The following is a 27,193-nucleotide window of genomic DNA, read 5'->3' as shown; positions in this document are numbered from 1 at the left end:
CCACAGAACTTATATGCATGTGTGCATGAACAATGGACATGGACAACAAAGCTGGGGATAGGGCAGGGAGGGAGTGGGAGAGTGTAATCAGTGGGAGAAAAAGGAGAAACATCTGTAACAAAAATAAATAAATTAATTGAAAAAAAAAAGAAGGGGGTTGGGGTTTGGGAAGAAATAAACCAAAGAATTTATATGAATAAGCAATGGACACAGACAACAGTGTGGGAAAAGGCAGGAGGGAGGGGGGCAGAAGTGGGGAGGAGGGGGTCAATGGGGGAAAAATGAGGAACATCTTTAATACAGTGAAAAATAAAAATAAAAAAGGAAAAAAAATCCGTACCAAAAAAAAAAAAAAAAAAAAGAAGCTATGATGCTGGAGGCAATCCCAGTACTGTGCCTTTTGTAGTTTCAATCTGTAGTCTCTAACAACCCTCCCCTCCAGCAGTCTTTCCATTAACTGCAGATGATGCCCAGGACCCTCTTTCAGTGTTTAAGACACCGAAAGTTGACTTGTGCTTTGTCAATATCCTTGCATTTTATGATAGGTCTTTTTGTGCTTGGTGTAGGAAACAAAACATCAAACAAAGAGAAACCTCCTAAGAAACAGTCCCCCTATCATTTCCCCTCCATCCATATATACAGGATGGACAGGGGATAGAAAGTTTCTTACCATCTTTTAACTTCTCCAAATCCATTCTACTTGTTCTTACATAAAAACTTAAAAGCCTATTCTCCAGAAACCTTAACCTTCTTTCCTTTCCCATTAGAAAACTAGATCTCTCCAGAGAGCCCTCAGGAGATAGATGAGGTAATTATCTGGCTAAGACAAAACACAGAAGGAAAATAAAAAAGGTCAAGCCTGATTCTAACTTTATAGAAGTGAATTATGTGTGTGTGATAAATCATTCCAATAGTACACAAGGGTATATATGAAAAGTAAATTATTTCTTGCTAGGTCAATGTAGCTCAGTGGTTGAGAGTCGACCTATACACCAAGAGGTTGACAGTTCGATTCCCAGTCAGGGCACATACCCAGGTTGTGTGCCCAATACCCAATGGGGGGCATGCAGGAGGTGGCCAATTAATGTTCTCTCATCAATGTTTCTACCTCTCTATCCCTCTCCCTTCCTCTCTCTAAAATCAGTAAAGAAGCCCTGGCCAGTTTTCTCAGTGGTTAGAGCATGGGTCCGTGGACCAGAGAGTCCCGGGTTCAGTTCCCGCTAAGGGCATGTACCTTGGTTGCAGTTTGTCCCTGGCCCCCGGGTCATGTGGGTTGGTGGCAATCACTTGATGCGTCTCTCTCACGTCGATGTTTCGCTCTCTCTCTTCCTCCCTCTCTCCATCCTGCTCTATCTGAAGATAAATACAAAAATGTCCTCGGGTGAGGATAAAAAATAAAAATAATAAAATCAGTAAAGAAAAAAAAAATTAAAATTCTTTCTTCTCATGTAAGACTCTAGTTCCTCTCCTTAGTGGTAATCATAGTGAACAATTTTATATGTATCATTCCAGAAATTTCCTAAGCATAGCTTATTCAAGTGAGTGTATGTGATCATACTCTACATACAGTCTCATACCTCATCTTTTTTCCCCCTAAGTAATATATCTTGGTAGATTTCTAAGTGTTGATATGAAACTCTTAACACCTAGGTTATTATATCTATTTTGTGGGTAATACCATCATTTTTTTTCTTTTTTTCTTTTTTTTATCCTCACCCAAGGACATTTTTCCATTTTTTGTTCAGACAGAGTGGGAGGGAGAGAGAGGAAGAGAAAGAGAGAGAAACATTGACGTGAAAGGGACACATCAAGTGGCTGCCACCCGTACAACCAACCAGGGCCGGGGACAAACTGTAACAGAGGTACGTGCCCTTAGTAGGAACCGAACCCAGGTCTTTGTGGACCGCAGGCCAACGCTCTAACCACTGAGCCAAACCAGCCAGGGGCCACCATTTTTTTTTTTTTAATTCTCATCCGAGGATATATTTTTTACATTTATCTTCAGACAGAATGGGAGGGAGGGGGTCGGAGGGAGGGAGGGAGGGCGGGAGAGAGGGAGGGAGGGAGGGAGGGGGAGAGAGAGAGAGAGAGAGAGAGAGAGAGAAACATCGAAGTGAGAGAGACACATCAATTGGTTGCCATCCACACAACCCCAACCGGGCCAGGGACAAACCGCAACCGAGGTATGTGCCCTTGGCTGGAATCGAACCTGGGACTCCTTGGTCCGCAGTCCAATGGTCTAACTGCTGAGCCAAACCAGCCAGGGCAATTTATTTCTTTGTTTTTTTTTTATAATTCTTTTTTCTTTATGGATTTTAGAGAGAGGAAGGGAGAGGGAGAGAGAGATAGAAACATCAATGAGAGAGAACATCAATTGGCTGGCTACCTCCTGCATGTGCCACACTGGGGATTTGGCCCACAACCTGAGCGTGTGCCCTGACCAGGACTCGAACCAGCGACCTCTTGGTATATGACTCGATGCTCAACCACTGAGCCACACCAGCTGGGCGTACCACCATTTCTTTAGCCATATGGAAATTTAGACGGCTTTCAGATTTTTGCTATATAAACTTTGCAGCAATAAACACCTTTAACCATACATCTTTATGAGTGTACATCTATAAGATAAAATCTTAAATGTGAAACTGTTGGGTCCAAGGACACATACAGTTTAAAATACTGGAATATATTACCAAACTGCTCTTTACATTGTCTGTGCTCTTAAGCAGATTTTGTTCTTTGGCAAGGTAAAAGAGTTTTTAATTTTTACTTTCACACATTAAGAAATAAATAAGGGGAAAAAAAGAAATAAAGAAGGATGTTTAAAGCGGCAACTGCTTATGATATCTGTTGCCTATGGGGAATGACTATAATATCATGCATACAAATAATGTCAGGAGTCAAGGCGCCTGATGGTGATGTGTCACTAGCACACGTTGGCAAGGTTTTCAGAGGCAGAATAAAACAGAAAACTGTATGTTGTTCAGCAAGCCTGGCTGAACATTAATTTCCCATTTATAGTATCAGTACTGTGGCAGCAAGCCTAAGACTATCTGGTGACAAGGAGATAAAATCTTCTGTTGTCTTAATCAAATGAAACACAAAATACTTAGCCCTGGCCGGTTTGGCTCAGCAGTTAGAGCGTCAGCCCACAGACCAAAGAGTCATGGGTTTGATTCCAGTCAAAGGCATGTACCTCGGTTGTGGTTCAGTCCCCAGCCCTTGTGGGGGTCAGGTGGGAGGAAACCAGTCAGTGTGTTTTTCTCACATTGATGTTTCTCTCTCTCTCCCTCCTTCCTTCTCTATCTGAAGATCAATGGAAAAATATCCTTGGGTGAGGAGAAAAAAAACAAAATAGTTAAAACTGGTAAGAAAAAAGCAGGGCAGTTTTGCCAAATATTAATTAATTTTGGACCTACCAGTAAATCTATTTTTCTATATCTAAGGGTCAAGATAAAACCATCTCCAAGAGATGTAGGTAGGTCTACAAACTGAAGAGCTCATTTTCAAAGTAGGCAATGAAGTTGTCACCATTGCTCTGGGCTTTACACTCTGGCAATGCTGTCTACTAGCTTTTAAATGCTTTGCAAAGCACCATGTCCATCAGTTACTCAATAAATACTGCTGTGGCCTACAGATCCTAACAGTAAAGATCCTTTCTACCATAAAAATCAGCTCTCAGACTTCCGGTCAAGATGCCAGCATAGGTAAACGCAGTATCGCATCCTTCCACAAGCACATCAAAGTTACAATTAAACTACAGAACCACCATCATTCAAAACCACCTGAAATCAAGATTAATGGAAGTCCTACAACTACAAAATTAAAGAAACAGCCACGTCTAGACCGGCTGGTCCCACACCCACGTGTGGCAGATAAAAATCAGCAGGATACCTCAGATGTGAAGGTCCTCCCTGAGGAGTGAGGGGTCCCTATCCCACACCAGGCACCCACCTCAGGGTTCCAGTGCCAGGAAGAGGATTCCCCATAACTTATGGCTGGAAAAACCAGTGGCAACTGAGGCTGAGGAAGGATGAGGCGGCTGGAGCCCCCAGCAGCTCCTCTTAAAGGGCCCGCAAATGGACTTACTCGGACACGCACCTTCCAGGCTCCAACATGGGGGAGGCAGCTTGAAAGGCACCAGAGACAAATGGGGAAGAACTGAGTTGTTTGGCATTGGAGCGAGGGCTGGAGAGGGGGCTTTCTCCTAGACAGACGTGCTATCAGAGGCCTTTGTTCCTTTGGTGAGCCCTTCACGAGGGTGGGAGACAGCTGCCATATCTCGGGCTCCTGCAACTTGGCTCATACTGTTTGCCCCGCCCTGGTGATTCCCTGAGGCCCCGCACCACCCAACTGATTTCAGGCCCACCCAAGCTGTTGCCAGTTGCTTTACCATAGAATTGGCTTGTCAGGGATCCTGCTTCAGGTTTTCCTAAATTCTTTCAAACAAGCAGCATCTGGTCTCAGCTAGCCCCATACCTCTCGTTAAGTAATACATAGAAACAAACACAGGGAGGCAGCCAAAATGAGGAGACAAACAGGTTCCAAATGAAAGAACAGAACAAAACTCCAGGAAAAGAACAAAGCAAAATGGAGATAAGCAACCTAACAGATGCAGAATTCAAAACACTTCTTATAAGGATGCTCAATGAACTTAGAACCTCAATGAACTTAGTGAGGGCCTCAAGAGCATAAAAAAGAACCAGTCAGAAATGAAGGAGGCACAGTCAGAAATGAAGGAGGCACTAACTGAAATAAAGAATAATTTACACAGATTCAGTAGTAGAGTAGGTAACGGCAAGAAGCAAACCATCAATTTGGAATATAAGGAAGCAAAAAACATCCAATCAGAACAGCACAAAGGAAAAAGAATCCAACGAAATGAGGATAGTGTAAGGAGTCTCTGGGACAACTTCAAATGTACCAACATTCTCATCTTGGGGGTGCCAGAAGGAGATGAGAGAGAACAAGAAATCGAAAACTTATTTGAAACAATAATGGCAGAAAACTTCCCTAACTTGGTGAAAGAAACAGACACACGCATCCAGGAAGCACAGGAGTTCCAAACAAGATAAACCACAAGAGACCCACACCAAGACACATCATCATCAAAATGCTTAGTTCAAGACAAAGAGAGAATCTTAAAAGCAGCAAGAGAAAAGCAGTAGTTACTGACAAAGGAGTTCCCATAAGACTGTCAGCTGATTTCTCAAAAGAAACTTTGCAGGCCAGAAGGGAGTGGCAAGAAATATTCAGAGTGATGAAAAGCAAGAACCTACAACCAAGAGTACTCTATCCTGCAAAGCTATCATTTAGAATCTATGGACATATAAAGAGTTTTCCAGATAAGAAAAAGCTAAAGGAGTTCATCACCATCAAACCATTATTATATGAAATGTTGAGGGGTCTCCTTGAAGAAAAAGATAAAAAATATGAACAAACAGAATGGCAAGGGATACACATCTATCAACAATTGAATCTACAAACAAAATGAGCAGGCAGAACAGAAGCATTCTCATAGATACAGAGAACATTTTATTGGTTGCCAGGTGGGAGGGGGGTTAGGGGAATGGGTGAAGGGATTAAGAAGTACAAATTGGTTGTTAGACTGACAAACCGCAAAGGAAAGGGGGGTGGGGGGTGGGAAGAGATAAACCAAAGAACTTATATGTATATATGCATAACCAATGGACACAGACAACAGTGTGGGAAAGGCAGGAGGGGGGCAGGAGTGGGGAGGTGGGGGTCAATAGGGGAAAAATGAGGAACATCTGTAATACATTCAACAATAAAGATAAATTTAAAAATTTAAAAATAATAAAAACACAAAAAATCATGTCCCCCATGGTAACTAAGGATGGTCAGGCATTCGTTCTGTGCTTTCCTGAAATTCTGTCTATAGGGACCTATGCACTTCCTAGGAAAGGGCCTCTTTTTTTTTTAATCCTCACCTGAGGACATTTTTTTTTTTTTTTTTTTGCATTTATCTTAAGATAGAGCAGGAGGGAGAGAGGTGGGGAGAGAGAGAGAAACATCGAAGTGAGAGAGACACATCGACTGGTTGCCACCCACACGACCCCAACAGTGGCGAGGACAGACTGCAACCGAGGTATGTGCCCTTAGCAGGAACCAAACCTGGGACTCTCTGATCTGCATGCTGATGCTCTTCTCTAACCGCTGAGCCAAACTGGCCAGGGTGGAAAGGGCCTCTCTTGATGGAACCTTTCTCACCTTGTCTTGTCAGGGCCTGGTGGGATGGATATCCTTAGCAAGACCCAAGATATCTCTCCTAAACCCACTTCATTGTAAATGTAAATACTGAACTGAGGATATCTTAGAATAAAACATGTGCCCCATGATGATTTTAATCATAAAGTATAACACCAAGAGTCACTATGAGCAATAGCAATCAAAATAATAGCTAACCTTTATTAAGCATGCTGGCTTCTATTATTATTAATCAATGATTTTATATGCCAGGAACTCTAATCACTTTCCATACATTAACTCATTCAATCCCTATAACTCCATGAGGAAGGCACTATTTTTGTTTCTTTTAATAGAGGACAGTGCAAACGCAGTCCCCCACTACCACAGAGTATGCAGTCAGGTTTCCCACATTTGGGGAAATCACAGGGGTCAGCACATCCGGAGTGCAATGGATAAGTTTTGCCCTGGGAAAAACACCTTTGTGATCATGGTGTCTCCCCTGCCAGTTAAGTATGGCACTGTTATTATTACTATTATTTTTTTTTAATCCTCACCAGAGGATACACTTTTTATTGATTTTAGAAAGAGAGGGAGAGAGCAAGAGAAATATCAAAGTGAGAGAGAAACTTGGATCAGTTGCCTCCCATATGCACCCTGACCAGGAATCAAACCCATTACCTTTCATTGTACAGGATGACATTCCAACCAACTGAGCCACACTGGCCAGGGCGAAGGCACTACTATTATCTCCATTTTACTAATGAGAAAAATGAGGCACAGAGAGGTTAAGGAACTTCCTCATGGTCACAGAGTTAGTAAACGACAGAGAATGAAGATATGAATCCTGCTCTCTCTGACTCCAAAGCCCCTGTCCTTTCTTCCACTATTTGGAAAGGCTCTATTTCCATGCTTCTCCTCCACCAGCTAAAAAGGAAAAGTCGGGAGCAATATAGCATGCTTAGAACTAACAAATAATGATTTCAAAATGCAGGGTAGAGTTACCTTGTCTGAATCCTGAATTATTTTCACATTCTCTGTACCAAATTTTTCCCCGTAAAGTTTAACAAGTCTCAGGGAAATCTCTGAGAGGCCAGTGAGTTTTGGTTCTTTGTAGATGTACTCCTTTCCATCCTCTTCTTCAAAAAAAGACTATTTTAAATACAATAATTTATAAATAGCATGAGCAAACAGCATTGAAAGAAAATCTACTAAATAGCTACCAATAATGCATTTGCAATATATTAAAAATAACAGTATTAAAAGACACATCCACATAGTCCCCCTTTTAACTTCAGATAAATGAGAATTTCAAATTCACAGTCATATGAACATATGATTGGCCTAAAGATTTCCACACTAGATTATTTTCTTGTTCCCAGTATATTTACCTGCTTTTTATTTGAAAGCTTGAACTACTAGATATTAAATATATACTTTTAGAAAATGAAAGTGAGGGAACATTTTAAATGCTATTTGCTATTATGTTGTACTCTGACCTAATGGATTTAGATATGAGAGCCAAAGTGAACTTTACACTTACAAAATAGGCTTCCTGCTGTTGTAATAGGCACTCTATCTGGACAGAATTCCAGATCCAGTAACTGTTGCTATAGTTATTTAATAATCCAAAGGTAAATACTTAATAATAAAAAGAACTTTATAATAAACTAAAGTGTACTTACTTGGCCATAAAAAGCAACTCTGAAGAAAGTGCCCAAAAGTCTTTTTTTGGTGTGCATAACCTCCAGAATTTTTGTGTAAGCTCCATGAAGAGTTCTATAAACCTGAGTAAGTTTCTGAAAAATGAAAATACACAAACCAGCCTTGTCTATTGGTTAATTACTAAATGTCTTTAAGATAAATGCCCAAGAGAAAAAGACAACATTTCCCTTTCAAAATGGTTTTGGTGGGGTCATTCACAACCTCTCTCCTTTCGTCACAATTAGATAAAATTCTTAAACAACTTTAGGTCTAAGAGTAGAGCTAAAAACGTTCAAATGACACTATATTTTTAAGTATCATGCTTTATTTCATTAATATCTCAATGGTAACATGCACTTTAAAATACTATATTATTACTGACTACTATTTTCAATATGTCTGAATTACTTAAACTGAAACAGAAGCAAACTGCTTTGCTTGAACCCTTAGGTGGAGAGATAGAATAAACAATTCATGCAAAAATCTTTTGGAGATGAAAATGAAATGCAGATTCAAAAATAAGTAATAGTATGAGCCTTGGTGAGGGCAGCTTTTATACAAGTTCACAGATGTTTTCAAAGAATATATTTTTCTGTACACCCAGAAAAGAAGAACACATTGTAGAAAGAACATTATCTAGAATATAAAATGACAACCTACAGAGTGGGGAAAAAAATATTCGCAAATTACAGATCTGATAAATGTTTTGTATCCAGAAAATATTAAGAACTTTCACAATTCACAAAAAAGACAAACAACCCAATTTTAAAATGGGGAAATCAACAGATACATGAAAAGATGCTCAACATCACTAATTATCAGGGAAATGCAAATCAAAACCACACTGAGATACCACCTCACGCCTGTTAGAATGGCTATTATGAAAAAGCAGGAAACAAGTGTTGGTGAAGATTTGGAGAAAGAGAACTCCTCTGGGCACTGTTGATGGAAACATAAATTGGTGCAGTTACTATGGAAAACAGTATGGAGGTTCATACAGCAATTCCACTTCCGAGTATTTATCTGAAGAATACGAAAAGAAATATGCATCCCACCTTGTTTACTGCAGCATTACTTGTAATAGCTAAGATATAAGACATAAATGACCATCAGTGGATGAATGGATAAAGATGTGTGTGTGTGTGTGTGTGTGTGTGTGTGTGTGTGTGTATCCACAGTGAAATATTATTCAGCTATAAAAAGAATAAAATCTTGCCTGGCTGGTGTGGTTCAGTGGATTGAGTGTCCCATGGACTGAGAGGTCCCGGTTTGATTCCTGGTCAGGGCACACGCCTGGGTTGCAGGCCTGATCCCCAGTAGGGGTAGTGTAGGAGGCAGCTGATTGATGTTTCTCATATCGATGTTTCTATTTCTCTCTCCCTTCCTCCCCACCCCCCAAAAAATCAATAGAAACATATTTAAAAATAGAATAAAATCTTGCCATTTGCAATAACAGGGATGGACCTTGAGAGCATTATCTAAATGAAATAAGTCAGACAGAGAAAGATAAATACTGAGCTCATGGATATAGAAAACAGATTGGTAGTGGTTGCCGGAGGCAATGAGTGGGTGGTGGGCAAAATGGGTTAAGGAGGTCAAAAGGTACAAATTTATAGTTATAACATTATTAAGTCATGAAGATGTAATGTACAGTTAATAATACTGTATTGTATGCATATTTGAAAGTTGCTAAGAGAGTAGATCTTAAAAGTCCTCATTACAAAAAAAATTTTTCATAACTATATATGGTGATGAATGTAAACTAGATTTATTGTGGTGATCATTTTGCAATACAAATATAGAGTCATTATGCTGTACCACTGAAACTGATATAATGTTATGTCAATTATACCTTAATAAAATTACATATAAAAGAAAAAATACGGGCAAAAGACTTGAATATACGTTTCTCCAAAGAAGATATACAAATGGCCAATTAGTACATAAAAAGATGTTGAAAATCATTGATCAGTAAAGAAATACAAATCAAAACCACAATGGGATACCACTTCACATCCACTAGGATGGTTTTAATAAAAAAACAAAAGCAAGTGTTGGTCAGGATGTGGCATGTGTACATTTCTGGTGGAAAGTAAAAGGGAAAACAGTTTGGTGGTTATTGAAAAATTAAGCATAAAATTATATGGCCCAGTTATTCCACTCTTAGGTATATACCCATGATAAATGAAAACATATGCCTATACAGAAATTTACCTATGAATGCTTACAACATCACTATTCATAATAACCAAAAGGTGGAAACAACCCAAATGTCTGTCAATGGGTAAGTGGATAAACAAATAGTAAAATATCATTCAGCCATAAAAAAAAAAAATGTTCTCATACATGCTACAAACATTATACTAAGTGAAAATAGCCAAACACAAAGGGTCATATTTTGTATTAATCTTTTTTATGGCATATCCAGAAAAGGTAAATCCATAGAGACAGAAAGCAGGTTAGTGATTACCAGGGGATGGTGGACAAGGTGAACAATGGTTTTTATAAGAATATGGGGTGTTTTTCTCCAGGGTGATGAGAACATTTTGAAACTAGAGAAAGGTGGTGGGTGAAGAATGTCATGAATGCACTAAATGCCACTAAATTGTGCACTTTAAAATGGTTAATTGTATATTATGTGAATTTAATCTCAATAAAAAAAAAGGAGAGCATGGAAGCAGAAGTTATTCCTCTAAAATTCTTTCCATATTATTTCCTGCAGTAGAGCTCAATTTGAGGGAAATTTTCCTTACCTTTATGGCTACTATCTGACACTTTTTAGCCTATCCCATAAAGATACACTGAAAAATTATACAATGGCATCCTAAAAACAATTACTTCATCACATGCAGAATGCTTGGGGATCTATACAGGCCCTTACATCTCTACAAGGAAACAGGAGTCATTCCCTATAAAAAATATTGTTTCCTTTAATGTGTAGGGAAGATATATTTTCCTTCCTTTGCTATTAGTTGATTCAGTAGCAAAGTGGTCCCTGGGTTTCTAATAGTTTAATCTTTAATCTAAAAGCAAGAAAGTAGGTATTTTGAAACTTTTTACAAAGGTTCTTAGGATGTAATGTTTTGATAGGAGGAGTAATGCCAATTGTTGTCCCATAGGCTATTCTTTGCCATCTATATGACCTAGATTTATTCCTTTAACTGTTGCTTATTAACACAATCACTTGAACTCCACTATGATTTTTCAGGCATGCCCCATATTCACCAAAAGTATGGCAAAGAAAGACCCAGAACTTGGGCGGGGGGAGTGAGTTTGATCAGAGCCACTTTGGAGCAGAGATTAGAACACTATCCAGATGATGATATTAAGTACCTGTGTTCTCACTCTTGGAAACTTCTTCAACAAAGAAAGACTACCTGCTATATCTATCTATCTATCTATCTATCTATCTATCTATCTATCTATCTATCTATCTATCTATCGTAACTACCTGCTTGCTACATATTTTTAAATGGCCTGAATCCTAAATGAATCCTTCGCAGCACAGTAGAGATAGAAATTATGATGTGGACTCAGAGACTCAAATATATATAAAAAAAATCCTGTTTAATGTTGGTGGCAATAGCTGTCCATTATACTACTATTCTTTATCAACAACTTTATTTGGCAAACTAAATTGGAAAAATCCGTAATAGAACTATTACTAGTGTCTTATTACCTCCCCAACTGTCATCTGTCAGCACCTTTAGTCTCCCCCATGTAATTGCAAAGAACAGAATCAAGTCTATGCCTCTTCTGGGGCAACATGTAAATTCAATACTTTTTTAAAGTGAAGGTTTGGTAACGTCAACACTGATTTTTTTTTTTTTTAATACCCTGAGGTAAAGTAGGGAGATGGCTAGAGAGAACCACTGGTATAATCTGAATTTATATTCTGGATGTCTTACCCTTAATTTCAATTGAAGCATTTATAGAATTATAAGGTAGGGTATTTATAGGATTGAATAGCATTTTTAAGGATTGTGACTTTCCAACTGGACAAATGTTTCGAAGTGATACATTAAGTATTTATATTCTACGATAAAATACAAATGTCATAACATAATTAACCTTCTATTCTTCAGAGGTCATATAGTAGAGTGATAGTACCATATACTGTATTATTATTTTTTCCAAGACCAAAATATTAAATCACAGATTTGATAAAGGTTTAATATCCAGAAAATATAAAGAAATCTTAAAATTTAAGTGAAACAAGCCAATCAAAGAAACACAAGTATCACATGATCTCACTTATATGTGGAATCTAATGAACAAAATATAAACTGATGAACAAAATAGACTCAGAGACATGGAAGTAAGGAACAGACTGACAAACCTCAGAGGGAAGGGTGGGGGTTGGCTAGAAGAGATATACCAAAGAACTTATATGCATTGTGGTGAAGGTAGGAAGGGGGATGGGGAGGAGGGGGTCAATAGGGGAAAACAGGGGGACATCTGTAATATTTTCAACAACAAAGATAAAAATATAATTTTTAAAACAGAACTCTCGCAATTCAACAACAAATGGGCAGTGATGTAAATATGTTAACTACCTACCTCAAACTCACGGCGTTTCTCATAAATTGGAATGATCAACTTGGAAATCTCAGAAATTACTTCATAACGTTCTGCTTTCCATAAGCCATCCACACATTGTTCTAGCAACTCCAGCAAAACTTCCTGCATTACGAGAAAAATGCAATCAGGAATTAAAAATAGTTTTATTAGAGTTCTGGACAAATAAACTTTGAGCCATTTCAAGTTAATAAACAATAAGCAGCATGTGCTAATTTAAATGAAACGCAAAGGATTATATTTGTGTAACTATAGTTTTGAAATCAAATACCTGAAATATCTGAAACTGAAACTGTTCTTAAAAATATGAAATTAATGTTGACAATAGTAAACTCTACCCATTTATTTTGTTTATTCATATAATGAGGATGCTGATTATACTTACAAATGGTAATACACTGAGAAGGATTATCTTTAAAAGAGGATAAATTTTTTGTTCCAAACTGAGAATGTCTGGATATCTAACAGGGTATATTTCCCCAAGCCTATAAAAGTCCATTATTTCTCCTTTATATTGAATTTATATTATATAAAAAATATAATACTGTTACGAAAATTTGGCAACTCTTAAGCTGTTGCATTAGTGATTAGGTACTTATTAAAATGATGTGATTCTGGTAAAGAATGTTTCTTTCCTGACTATTGGTTCTAAAATTAGTGAGAATAATAGGTAATGGCTCAAGATAAAGAACTCCATCTTTGCCAGAATGGTAACAGCTGCTATTAAACAAACATTTTGTGAGCCATCACCTCATGTTTTCAACAATAAAATGAAGCCAATTGCTGATGCTATCCATGTCTTCACAGTTTATTTCTACCTTAAAGAAATATACTTCAAACTATAGAACTGATTACTAAAATGGCTTTTCCTGTATGTCCTTTAAACAATTTTGAACAATCTTCTTTCTGAAGAAGCTCTTTCACTTGTGTTTCTTGTCTACCCAGTGGCAACCCCTATAAACCCTTAGCTAGAAAACTAAGAGCAGTTTTTACCTTACCATCCTTTATGGATTGAGTTGTCCCTCAAAAAGCCGAAGCCCTAACCCTCAGTACCTCAGAATGTGACCTTATTGGAAATTGGGTCACTGCAGATGTAATTAGTTAAGGATAAATCATACTGGAATAGGATGGGCTCTTAATCCAATATGACTTGTATCCTTAGAAGAAGAGTCATATAGGGAGAACACCATGTCACTAGAGGCAGAGATTGGAGTAATGCAGCTACAAGCTAAAGAACACAAAAAATGAACAGCCACCATCAGAAGTTGGAAGAGCCAAATCAAGAGTTAAGTCAAGTTCCACTTGGAGTCTAAGACAGATACGGGTCCTGATGACACCTTGATTTCAGGCTTCTAGACTCTAAAGCTATGAGACAATAAATTTCTGTTGTTTTAAGCCACACAGTTTGTGTACTTTGATATGGCAGGCCTAGAAAACTAATACACTCTCTGATTTTATTCATCCCCTAATCAATTCATCACCAAGTTTTGCCAGCTTTACTTCCAAAGACTTTTCAAACTGGCCCTTCCTGTCTATCTCTACTCTGATTGCTAAGGTTCAAGACATCATTATTTTTTTCTAATTGATCTTCCTACCTCCAGCCTTGGAGCTTTCCAATTTATCATCCACAAATCTGCCATAGGGTTCTGATCAAAATACAAACCAAACAATGTCCCTCTCCCCTTCTTAAAATCTCACCATGGCTGCTATCTCTCAAGTTCTTTCTTTTGGCATCAAAGGCATGGAATGATCTGGCTGATACTTCTATAATCTTATCACACCTAGTCTTGTACTTTATGCTCAAACAACAGTAAAACTACTAGTAGTTCCCCTGAAGCACCGTGTGTCTTAACTTTGTGCCTTTGTTCATGCTGTAAACCCTTGTCCTTTAATCCCTTTCACTTGGTTAACCCTTTTAAAACAGCTTAGGTATCACCTCTTCCAGGATCCTCTTCCTGATCAACACAGAGCAGCAAGACACTAGACACGTTTTTTCCTACTCTAATTCATTGGATGGACATGTATCACGAAACTTGCCCTTAATCTATGCATCTGACTTCCCAAATAGGCTGTGATTCTTCAAAAGTAAGGACAACATCTAATTTATATTGGCTTCTTCAGTCACCCAGATAATGGCAGTGCATAGATGTTCATTAAATGATGCTACTTTAACTGTTATATTAACAGTTAACAGATAAATTAAAATTTCCAGCAACAATGGGAAGGACTAACTTTCAAGGAATTAAAAATGTATTACAAACTAGTGAGGTTTGTCCTAGGAATGTAAGGTTGGTTTACAATTAGGGAAAAGTACAATGTAATATACCACATAAACAGAATAAAAGAGAAAAATTATATTTCCAGCTATAGATGTTGAAAGAACATTTGAAAAAGTCATCACCCCTTCATGATACTAAAAAAGAATTCTCAGGAAACTAGGAATAAAAGAGATGTTCAATCTGATAAAGGGCATCTACTAAAAACCTATAGGCTAAACACTGTTTTAAATTTGGGAAAAAGTCAAGAATGTCTGCTCTTACCAGTTCTACAGATTGGCAAACATACAACTGTATTTCTGTGTAGATGATATGATTGTATACTAAAAGTAATAAGTGGATTTAGCAAGATTGTGGATTATAAGATCAACATACAAATTTAATTATTTTTATATACTACCAATAACAAATTGAAAAATAAAAAAAAATCTAGCAATATTATTTACAGTAGCACCAAAACATCAATTATCTAACAATACATGCAGCAAAAGATTTCTATTCTGAAAATAACAAAATATTAATGGGAGAAATTAAAGACTACCTAAATGAATGTTCATTCATTAAAATACTCCATTTTCCATGCAATGACATACAAATTTAACAAAATCTTTTCAAAACTTCCAGCAGGCTATTTTGAGGAAATAGAAAAGAGGAATCTAAATTTAACATGGAAATTCAAAGGATGTAGAATAGCCAAAATGACTTTGAAAAAATATTAAATTGCAGGAACAACACTAAGACTTAAGTGTTATTTTAAGACTTATAAATTTATAATAATCAAGACAGTGTGATATTGGTATCAACACAGACAAATAGATCAGTGTAACAGAAGAGTCCAGAAATAGCCCACACATATATGAAGAACTGAAATTTGACCAAGGAGCCAAAGTAATTCAATGCAGCAAAAGGAAAGTTTTATTTTTCCCCAAATGGTATGGACCATCTAAATATCTGTCAGGAAAAGATAAATCTGGTCTTCATCTCATTCCATGCTCACAAATTAATTATAGATAGATTATAGACATAAACATAAAACTCAGAAACAAAGTGTATACAGAAAATATAAGACATCTCCATAATTTTAAGGTAAGCAAATAATTTTCAGACAAGACACAAAAGAACAACCATTAAATGGTAACTTGGACTTCATCAAAACCAAAACTTTCTGATCAATAAAAGACTCAACTGAGAAGGGGGAGGGGGGCAGGAAGAGATTAACCAAAGAACTGATATGTATATATGGACCAATGGACACAGACAATACTATGGTGAAGGTATGGAGGTGGGGTGGGAGCAGGGTGGAGGCAGTCAATGAGGGAAAAAAGGGGGACATCTGTAATACGTTCAATAATAAAGATAAATTTTTTAAAAAGAAAATGAGTAAACAAATCAAAGACTAGTAAATAAATTTGAGGCACATATATCTGACAAAGGACCTACATTCAGAAAACAGAAAGAACTCCTACCAACTAACAACAAAAAGAACAATGCAATTTTTTAAAAAATGGGCAAAAGACCTGAACAAATGTTTCAAATAATCTATATGAAAGGCAAAGGAACACATAAAGAAGTACTCAACATCATCAGTGAAATACAAATAGAAAACATGCCTAATAAGAGTGGCAACAATTTAAAAAGACTAGCAACATCAGATGTTGGTGAGGATGTGGAGCAACTGAAACTCTCAGTCACTGCTGGTGGGGGTATGAAATGGTCCAACCAGTCTGAAAAACTCTTCAATAATTTCTTATAAAGTTAAAATATACAACTTCTCCAGGATCTAGCAATTTCATTCCTAAGTATTCACCCAAGAAAAATAAAAGAATATGTCCACAAGAGATAATAGATAAGAATGTTTAAATCAGCCTTATTCATAACAGTCTCAAACTAGAAACAATTCAAAATCTGTTAACAGGAAAATGGATTTAAAAATAATATATCAATACAATGGAATATTACCTAGTAATGAAAAAAATACTTTAGATATACTCAGCAACATAGATGCATCTCAAAAACTTTAGGTTAAGCAAAAGAAGACAGATACAAAAGGGTACATACTGAAGGACTTCATTTTTATGACACCAAAACACAGGCAAAACTTATCCATAGTAATAGAATTCAGATGGTGGGTGTGGGGAGACTGACTGGAAATGGGTATAAAGCTACTTTCTAGGGGAATGGAGGAGTTTTATTTATTTATTTTTATTTTTTTTATCCTCACCCGAGGACATTTTTCCATTTTTTGTTCAGATAGAGTGGGAGGGAGAGAGAGGAACAGAGAGAGAGAGAAACATCGATGTGAAAGGAACACATCGAGTGGTTGCCACCCGCACGACCGACCAGGGCCAGGGACAAACTGCAACCGAGGTACGCGCCCTTAGCGGGAACCGACCCCGGGTATCTCAGGACCGCAGGCCGACGCTCTAACCACTGAGCAAAACCGGCCAGGGCGGAGGAGTTTTATTTTTTTGTTTTTGTTTCTGGTGGTAAGTTACATGGGTATATACAATTGTTAAAATCCATCAAACTGTTCACTTAAGATGTGTTCATTTTGAAGGGAATCCAAGATGGCAGAGTAGGTGGAAGGTATACTCATCTCCTCCATGACCCAGTTGAATTAAAATTACAACTAAATTATAGAACAATCAACCCGGATACTCATCTGAAGACTAGCTGAACAGAAGTCTTATAATCAAGGACTTACAGAAGCAGCCACATCGGGACTGGTAGGAAGGGCAGAAACGCAAAAATGGCTGGCCTCACTCCCCACATGGTTGAGAATTTGGAGGGATATCTCGGCTGCAGAGATCCCCCCTGAGGAGTGAGGGGTTTCAACTAAGCACCATATAACATCTGGTTGTGAAAATCAGCAGCAATTCTGTCTACCTGAGTGAGGGGAGACAGCTGGAAACCCAGGTGCTCTCTTATAGGGACACCACACAAAATCTCACTGGCAGACATGCACCCTCGGCTCTAGCAGAAGGGCTGTGACTTGGAGAAGACTGAAGTCACACAGGAAGAAACTGAGTTGTGTGGCTTCAGGAAGAGGGCCGGAGGGACAGCTGCCATCATCCCTGTGTTGCGGCCTTCCTCCTATACCACCCAAGGGGGACATTTTTCCTGGGTTGAGCACTCCCCCCATACAGCATTAGCCTGGGGAGCTATACTAGCCCCACCCTGATGATTCCCAGAGGTCCTACCCTGCCAAGCTCACACACAGCTGTGGGCTCTGTGGGTGGTGACCAGCCTGTGCTCTCCTTGCAGTCTATCTTGAAAAACTCTCAAGAAATTCCAGGAAAGCCCAGCAAGGGAGTGGGGGTGGGGTGGGTATGCTGGGGACACACAGAGAGAGACTGAATTGTGTGGCTTTAGGGAGAGGGCCATCTTCCCATGTGGCTGACAAGCACCACTAATAGGCACCACTGTTCCTGTGCAGAGCCCTTTTTCCAAATGACCAAATTTTGATCTACTTTATTTTGATGAACTCTGTTAACTTCACCCTGATAACTCCCTGAGACTCTACCCAAAGGCAAATGTTCAATAGGCCCCAGGTGGGTGGCAGGTGACCTCAGGTATATTGAGACTTTTTCTGAGTGATCTGAGACCAGGGCTGTTAGTTTGAATCTACATGGTGAGGCAAAGGTAGGTTTACAGTTGTGTGTATACAAAACACTGAGTTTATTCTTGTGTTATTACTTATTAATTATTGTATTATTTTCCATGCGAACAACTGCAAACCTACTTTTGTCCCACTCTGAATATTAACCTGGTGAGCATTTGCCTGGTAACCTGAGAACCTGCCTCATGTAAATCTCATATCCCTTGAGGTTCCATCAGTGGCTAGCCCAATGGGCAGCCATCAGGGGATCTTGGGGTGCCTTAAGTGTTTTGCTGACATGCCCCAGGCCCAGAACCGGTGGCAGCCAGCTTTGTTGCACAGCTTGGCCCCTTCCATGCAACCAAGGCCCAGCACAGGCAGCCACCAACCATGGATCACTTTGCAGCCCCCAACAGGTAGCCCATGGCTGGTCACAGGCAGCATCTGACATTGACCTGCATCAGAGTCCCTTTCTAGAGCCCCCAGTACAACACAACTGGTAGCTTCAGACCATAACAGAGCACGACCCAATTAACTTCACAAGCAGCACACTCAAAGGGAGGTCTCAGCTGGCACTGAAGAAAGAAAGGGAAGAAGATACAAATAAATGTAAGCATATACTGTGCTCATGGATAGGAAGAACCAACGCCATTAAAATGTCCATACTACCAAAGCAATCAATAGATTCAATGCAATTCTTACCAAAATACCAATGGTATATTTCACAGAACTAGAACAAATAATCCAAAAATTTATATGGAACCACACTAAACAGCCACAGCAATCTTGAGAAAGAAGAACAAAGTTGGAGGTATCACACTACCTGATATCAAACTATACTACAAGGCCATAGTAGTCAAAACAGCATGGCACTGGCATAAAAACAGACATATAAATCAATAGAATAGAATAGAGAGCCCACAAATACACCTAACCCAATACAGACAATTAATATTTGACAAAGAATGCAAGAAGATGCAATGGGGTAGAGGTAGTCTATTCAATGAATGGTGTTAAGAAAATGAAACTAGACCACCTTCTTACACCATAAACAAGAAAAAACTCAAAATGGATTAAAGATTTAAATGTCAGACTCAAAACCATAAAATTCCTAGAAGAAAACACAGGTAGTAAAATCTCTGACATTTCTTAGTAATATTTTTTCTGGTATCTCCTCAGCTAAGGGAAGCAAAAAGAAAAAATAAACTAATGGGACTACATCAAACTGAAAAGATTTTGCACAGCAAAGGAAACCATCAACAAAGTGAAAAGACAACCTACTGAATGGGAAAAAATATTTGACAAAGATATGTCTGATAAGGAGTTAAAATCCAAAATTTTAAGAACTCATACATCTCAACACCAGGAAAACAAGCAATCCAATTTTTAAAAATGGGCAGAGGACCTAAATAGATATTTCTCCAAAAAGCACATACAAATGGCCAATAGATATAAAAAGATGCTCAATGTCACTGATCATCAGAGAAATGCAAATTAAAGTCACAATGTGATATCACCTCATACCTCTCAGAATGGCTACCATCAATAAATCTACAAACAATTGTTGGCAAAAATGTGGAGAAAAGGGAACCCCTGTGCACTGTTGGTGGGAATGCATATTGGTGCAGCCACTACAGAAAACAATATGGAGGGTCCTCAGAGAATTAAAAATGGAACTGCCTTATGACCCAGAAATTCTGGGAATATATCTGAAGAAACCCAAAACACTAATTCTGAAAGATATATGCACCCCTGTGTTCACTGCAGCATTATTTACAATAGCCAAGATATGGAAGCAATGCAAGTGCCCATCAACAAAAGAGTGGATAAAAATGTCATGGTACTGGAATATTACTCGGCCTTAAAGAATGAGATCTTTACATTTTCAACAGCACTGATAGACCAGAGGGTATTATGCTGAGTGGAATAAGTCAGACAGAGAAAGACAAATACCATATGATTTCACTTACGTGTGGAATCTAAAGGACAATATAAACAAACAAACAAAACAGAAACACTCATAGATACAGATAACAGACTGATGGTTACCAGAGGGGAGAGAGGGTAGGGGACTGGGTAAAAAAGGTGAAGGGATTAAGAAGTACAGATTGTTAGTTACAAAATAGTCAGGAGGATGTAGAATACAACATAGGAAATATAGTCAATAGTACTGTAATAACTATGTATGGTGTCAGGTAGGTACTGGAAATATCAAAGGGGAACATTTTGTAAAGTATATGCTTGTCTAACCACATGCTGTACACCTAAAACTAACACAAAGTAGTATTGAATGTAAATTGTAATTGAAAAATAAAATTTAAAAATCATGTGCATTTTATTGTATGTTAATTTCATCTTTAAGAACTCTGACAAATCAAAAGTCAAAAATGCAGTTTTAAAAAGCAAAATAGAGACAGACACAGAGAGCAGGCAGACAGCTCTGGTGAAAGGCAAGCATTGACGTGGGGGTGGACGGACTGAGCAAAAAAGAAAAAAAAAGAGAGAACTCATAGACATGGACAACAGTGTGGCAATTGTTGGGGGGAGGGGGTGGAAGAGAGCATAGAGGAGATAAATGGTGATGGAAAAAATAAAATAGAATAAAATTAAAATAAAAAACCAAACATTTCATTATTATTGGTTTAACTCATGATTTAAATAAAGTCACTAAATGGACAACCATTTGTATTTTTCATTAAAAAAAATTGGAAATCAATGTAATTTTTTTTGTGTTGGCTAGGGCATAAGGAATAAGCCTTATTATGTAAACTAAAACATAAAATGGCACTTCATAGAACATGATTCTATCTGTATACATCAAATAAAATATGTATAAATTATTACTGTAGATCACAAACGAGTTGTAACAAATGTGTTTACACAGAATACTGAGTATACTTCTTGACTACTAATAAACATTACTGCTTTCCTTGAGAGTATAAACAAGTCAGGGTCAAGGACATTTGTATATATAAATTGAAGCTGCTTTTTGGAAGGCAGGGAAGAAACTTCAGTTGTGCTGATCATTTATCTCTCAAGAACTCCCTGGAATCTTTTCGCTGCCAGGCATAAAAACTGGAGGTCTATGGAAAATCATCTAAGATCTATAGTCAAATAATGAACCGGAATTAAAATTCAAGTATCTTGATTCTCTATTATGATTAATTCAGCAAACATGTTTTAAATATCTACTCTTCTAGACTCGGGGGGTAAAAGGAAACCTCACCGTCAAGTAATTCAGTGATAAAGCCTGACATTTATGTAGCATTTAATGACTTATAAAGAGCCTTCAGATTTACTGTGAAATGACCGGCATAGTATTATTATCTTTATTTTACTAATGAGAGAGAGACATACAGAAACAGTAGGAGCTTTCAGGCATATCATCTGAACTAAATAAATCAGACATACCTTGAGATTTGCTTGTATTCTAAAAAATAATTCATAAAGTGTTTATAAAGTGTGTCTCTATCACTTTAATCTGACTACTTCTTGTGTTTCTTAATACAGCTTTAACAGATGTAATTCTATGGGACTACAATCTTTAAAATCTCTCTGCTTTTGATGTTGTTTGTTTCTTTTTTTCATGTTCTCATTCTTTAATTGTGAACTGCTCTATGGTTCAGTCCTTGGTCCTCTGGTCTTCATTTGCTATATTATCTCCCATCCTCACTCTGCTTTGGTTCTCACATAGATATGACTTCCGGATGTGGACCTCCAACCTTGATCTCTCTGCTTAGGTTCAGTTCTGAATTTCTCATGGCTTAATCATTATTTCCATTTCGAGAACCTTCTTGCTTCAAATTCAACACACATCGAAAACTGAATCTATCATCTTCCTTGTAAAGTAATCCATCTGTCAAGTTTCTCTAATATCCAAACATGAGCCAAACCTGAAACTTCAGAGCTACTTTTGACTCTTCCCCTCCCACAACCAGCAAATTTTCCTGTTTTTGCCTTAGCGTTGCCTGAATCTGCCACTGTCTGGGTTTAGGCCCCCAACAGCCCCACATCTGGATCCTTAGGGCAGCCCTCCCTCTAGCCTCTGCCTCCAGCCCCTGTCCATCTACCTCCAATACATCTCCCACATTAACCTTTCCCCTTCGTTACTTTTATATTGTCATTATTCTGCTCAAAACCCTTTGATGACAATTCAATATTCTAATGAATAAAGCCCATTCATATTTTCTCAAAATCAGGCCTCAGCTACTACTGTTCTTTATGTGAACCCATTGGTTTAGTCCAAAGGATCCATTTCTTGTGCCCCAAACATGCCTTTTATTTTCCCACCTCTTAACTTTTGTCCCTGCTATTCTGTTAGAATGCTTTCAGGATGAACTCATTCTTCAAACCCCTCTCTAATCTAATACCTCCCCTGTTCTACCTCAGCCCAAAGGCATCTCTTTCACATTTGACTCTGCATGGAATATACTGTTTATATTACCTAAACAGCACTGTCTTGCCTATTTCCATTTTGTGATGCTGTCTTATCTCTCAGGTAGACATTAGAGGTCAGAGATCAGACATATCCAATTATTTGATAACTCCTATATCATCAAGTCCAGAGCCTTACTCATAAGTCAGTGCTCAGTAAATATTTGTTGACTGTGTGACAACTGAAGCTATTTGCTATCCATATAAAGGTTAGAATAGAAATTTTCCATGTCAAAAGTACCTGTATGCATACTCTGCTTAGCTATTACCTTAACTGTATTTTTAATAGAAATTTTCCAAAGTATGTTGACCCTGATCTGGTTACTGTGATGGTGATTTGAGGATAATAAATGGTGCATTTCTAAAACCAGACAATAGGAAGATTTCCAGAGGCAGGGCTCTCCACATTCCTAACTGCTCTGGGCAGTCTTAATGCTTACAGTTATCAACCCTTAGTTACCTTACAAATGAAGTTAGTTGTAGTAATTTTTAAATAAAAATATATTTTAATAAGTTAAATTTATATAATTGGCAATGCAGGCCCTGGAATCTTACTTCAGTATAATGGACATCCATCATTCCCGCATCTTCTTTCATTGCTCCTTCTTCATCTATATTGGGAGTAATTTTCCTGAAGGCTGAACATCCATTAGGGAATAATTCTGTGTGAAGAAAAAAATAGTAAAGTAAATTTATATAAGAAAGTGTACTGTAAATAACAGATAGCCTTGGTTACCCTTAAAAAATAAAAACAGAGCCCTGGCTGGCATGGGTCAGTGGTTAGAGTGTCAGCCAATGTACTGACGGGTCTCAGGTTCAATTCCAGGTCAAGGGCACAAATCTAGGTTGCAGGATTGATCCCTGGCCCCGGTAATAAAAACCACTGAAGAAAGAGCATGACACACTTCTTTTGAAAGCATGACACACTTCATTTGTGAAGCTAAGCATGCCTAAAATGATCTGTTACAGACTTCTATTCAAGTACTACACCACGACAAGATGAGGACCCTGCACTAGAATGTAAATCAATTCATTTCCTTCTTCGACAAAGTCTTTCCATGAAAAAAAAGAGTCAGCTGAACTAAATATTGTGCTCGGTGACACAGTTGATTTACATTCAGGATAATACTTCTCCATCTTGTGGACTAGTTAATAAAAAAGTCTCAGACTGGTAGCTAGCTCGTCCACAGGCCACTGACTAGTACTGCATTAGAACTTTTCCAATTTTAGGAGAAAACCTTCCACTTGATAATGTCTATGAAATTAAAAGCTGAGCTGTAAGAAAGAGGGCCCCAAAACTTGAGTGAAACCACCCCTGTGGAGGGTTGGGTGGTGGGAGAAGCAGCAGCAGCCAGGTGGTCCAAACTCAGAGAAGGCTCTCGGCATACAGTAACTCCCCCGCACCCCCCCCCCGCGCCATAATGCCCAAAGGAAGATTAGCTCGGCCAAGGGGGCAGTGAAGGAGCCCCGAGAAGACATCAGCAAGGTTTTCAACTAAACCTGCTCCTGTAAAAGTGGAAACGTAGCAAAAAAAAAAAAAAAAAGGTCATAGGAAAGGATAAATCTGCAGACAAACAAACAAGTGCAAACAAAAGGGAAAGGGGAGCAAAGGGAAAACAGGCTGAAGTGGCTAACCAGGAACCTAAAGATCTACCTGCAGAAAACGGAGACACTAAAAACAAGGAGAATCCAGCCTCGGATGAGGCGGGAGAAAAAGAAGCCAAGTCTGATTAATATCATATACCATGTCTTATCAGTGGTGCCTGTCTCCCTTCTTGTACAATCTAGAGGACTATTTTTTCATCAACTATTTTGTAAATGCAAGCTTTGTAGTAGCTCTAAAAACATTTTTAATTAGGAGAGAATTCTACCTCATCCCATTTTTAAAGTATAAATTTAGCTTCTTTTTTAAGAGGTGAAATCATTTGCTGGGTATATTTATTTATTTTGGTACAACCAGAAAATTGTCTTGGGTGTCAGCTTAATATTTCATAGATGGGGGTAGTTTTTATATCTTATAATACAAAGCATACTAAATGGCAATTTGGACTCAGTTGTGCACTTAATATGTCTTAAGCATTTTAAATGACTTCTATTCTCATGTTTTTGGTAGAACTGTTCCCTAAAGAAAATCACTCCTTGATCTTGGCCTCTCCCTGTCAAAATTTCCTGCAGTGTATAACATCTTTGGTGTGGTAGTTCAGTTTTCCTTTGTTAATGTGCTGTGAAAGTTTGAAATTTTGATTATGTAGTATATTTGGTATTAAATTGTGAATTAGTAGGACTGATATAAGAGCATATCAACATTTGAAAATATTGGTACTTGATACTCTATTAAGAAAAATTAGCCCTCAAATTTTAAGCTGGAAAGTCACTGAAATAACTGTTTAGAAAAGAATCATAACCAAGTGATTTGTTAGGTTTTTGATACATAAGAATTCTGTACAAACTGAAATGTCTGTGTATTTATCCTCAAAACAATAAAGATCTCAATTATGAAAGAAAAAAAAAAAAACTTGAGTGAAGAGATAAGAATGTAACCCTTAACAATGAACAGGGTCAGTCCCTGAAGGCCTCAGGCTGTTAGGTTCATGGGGGTTGGGGGGATTCCTGTCTGCTATGAGGAGATTATTATTTTAGGTGATCCCCAAATCTAGGGTTTTTCATTATCTCCTTCTTCAATGATATATATAGAATGCTGTGATTTAGAGGAGGATAAAAGTGCCTGAGCTCAGATGAGGCTAAAGCATCTTGGGAGAGAGACTTTTAAAAGGAGGGTAATTATGTTTCTTCCCAGAAACGGTCAACACTTACTTTTGGAGGTTGCATCTGCATCATCTGGTATAAAGACTTCTAGTGTGTGGTTGGCCAGTGTGGCTCAGTGAATTGAGCATTGTCCCATGGACTGAGAGGTCCCAGTTCCATGCCCAGTCAGGGCACATGCCTGGGTTGCAGCCTGATCAATGTATCTCTCTCACATCAATGTTTCTATCTCTCTCTCTCTTCTCCTCTCTCTAAAAAATCAATAAAACATATTTAAAAAAGAGACTTCTAGTGTGCATTTTCAGCTTCAGAGTCTACTATTTTTGCTTAAGTGTGTTGTCTGGTTCCTATGCCTGATGACATCTTTCTACCTAGAAGAGACACTATCTCCTTGTTTGCTTAAGTTATCAACACCCACCAAACTATCCAATAATATGAGGGCCCTTTTGTTCGTTAGGGTCTTTAAAATACTTGGGGGGAAATTATGATTCCCCTTAGTTCTGGAAAGATTTTTAGATGAAACAAGTTACTGAATCTAGAAGTGCCAGTATATATATTCCAAGAGAAAGAGGCATGTGTTTGAGGGATGTCACAAAACCCTATGTAGCATTATATAAAGTGGTCTTGGAGAATCTATCAGTCTTTCTGATATGTGACTTGGATTCCTGACCTTGCCATTTATACAACTGTAGCTTCTGTACTCCTGAATGCTATCATAGGGAAAGCCAGATGCAAACTGTAAGTAGACCACTACTGTGAGCAGGAATTCTCCCATAAAAAAAGTGGGGTGGAGTTTGGAGGATGGGGAAGCTGTCCATCCCTTGATAAAATAAGACGGCTAGTCCAAAAAAGGGTAAGAGGTAAGAGTCCTGATGGGGGCACAAAAAAGGAAAAATCTGTGATTGGGAAGGAATTGGGGAATAAAAAGCTTTGTAGAACTTAAGCTATCAGATCCTGAGTACAAGAACTTGGGAAAGAGATCAACATTACCCTATAAGGAATGAAACAACAGACTCTCTGGGAAAGAACATTTCTTTTTCAGGGTTGATGTGGAGTGGAAGCCCTACAGGCCTGAAGCTCTTCTGAACCTTGGGTACTATGCGGTGGTGGAAGAATGTAAAAATTTGACTCTTGTCTTCCCTGGGGGAAAACAGTTCTGCCGATGCTCAGGAAGTGATACATCAAGTCTGCCCTCCAGAGAATGAGATCTAGAACATTTTGAGGTTTTCAGACAAAACAGAAATAAAGAAATTTAGATTTGTTTTTTTATTTTACATTTTTTGGGGTGGGAATGACACCCAGTATCACCAATTCAAAGTAACTTTGGTAAAAGGAAGAGAATAATAATCCTTAAGGTTCCTCTAGCAAAAAGAACAAGAGTTCTGGCTATCTTAAAGAAGTTTGAGGCTGGGGGCGGGGCAGGGAGAACTGCAGACCTCCCTCCCCTTTCCCTTTAAGTTCAGTGTCTGAAACATGAGAAAAATATCTGTAGTAACCCCTGGGGGGCAAAGGCCCAAGTCCTTGCTTGTTTAGGCAACCACCCAATGAGACAAACTTTTTTTTTTTTTTCCTTAAAAACTCGATACAGGAGAATGCATCAGCTGATCAGTAGCATTTCATTCCATCTTGATTT

The 27,193-nt window shown here is 38.1% G+C and overlaps 1 protein-coding gene, 1 non-coding gene and 1 pseudogene across 9 annotated transcripts in view; 1 reads left to right on the top strand and 2 right to left on the bottom strand.

The window, feature by feature from the left end:
* DOCK11 (dedicator of cytokinesis 11) overlaps positions 1-27,193 on the bottom strand; it is a 218,800-nt gene that overhangs the window by 17,762 nt on the left and 173,845 nt on the right. For 6 of the 8 annotated variants that reach the window (XM_036270311.1, XM_036270309.1, XM_036270310.1 and 3 more), the window contains 4 exons: positions 23,353-23,459; positions 12,472-12,594; positions 7,893-8,006; positions 7,213-7,359 (listed from right to left, as the gene is read on the bottom strand). In XM_036270311.1, coding sequence (XP_036126204.1) covers positions 7,213-7,359; positions 7,893-8,006; positions 12,472-12,594; positions 23,353-23,459 — 491 coding nt within the window. Of the gene's footprint in view, positions 1-6,945; positions 6,968-7,212; positions 7,360-7,892; positions 8,007-8,661; positions 8,851-12,471; positions 12,595-23,352; positions 23,460-27,193 lie in introns of those variants that run through there. The other 2 variants (XM_036270314.1, XM_036270315.1) reach the window with 2 other exon arrangements.
* On the bottom strand, positions 6,561-6,724 carry LOC118636868. The gene has a single exon (XR_004960832.1). It is a non-coding gene; the product is annotated as a U1 spliceosomal RNA (small nuclear RNA).
* Positions 24,049-24,531, top strand: LOC118635994 (annotated as a pseudogene).

This window comes from Molossus molossus, unplaced genomic scaffold (assembly GCF_014108415.1).
Source record: "Molossus molossus isolate mMolMol1 unplaced genomic scaffold, mMolMol1.p scaffold_m16_p_2, whole genome shotgun sequence".
NCBI classification, from domain to species: Eukaryota; Metazoa; Chordata; class Mammalia; order Chiroptera; family Molossidae; genus Molossus; species Molossus molossus.
Note: the sequence above shows the minus strand (reverse complement) of the source record. Positions and strands in the feature narration are given on the sequence as shown.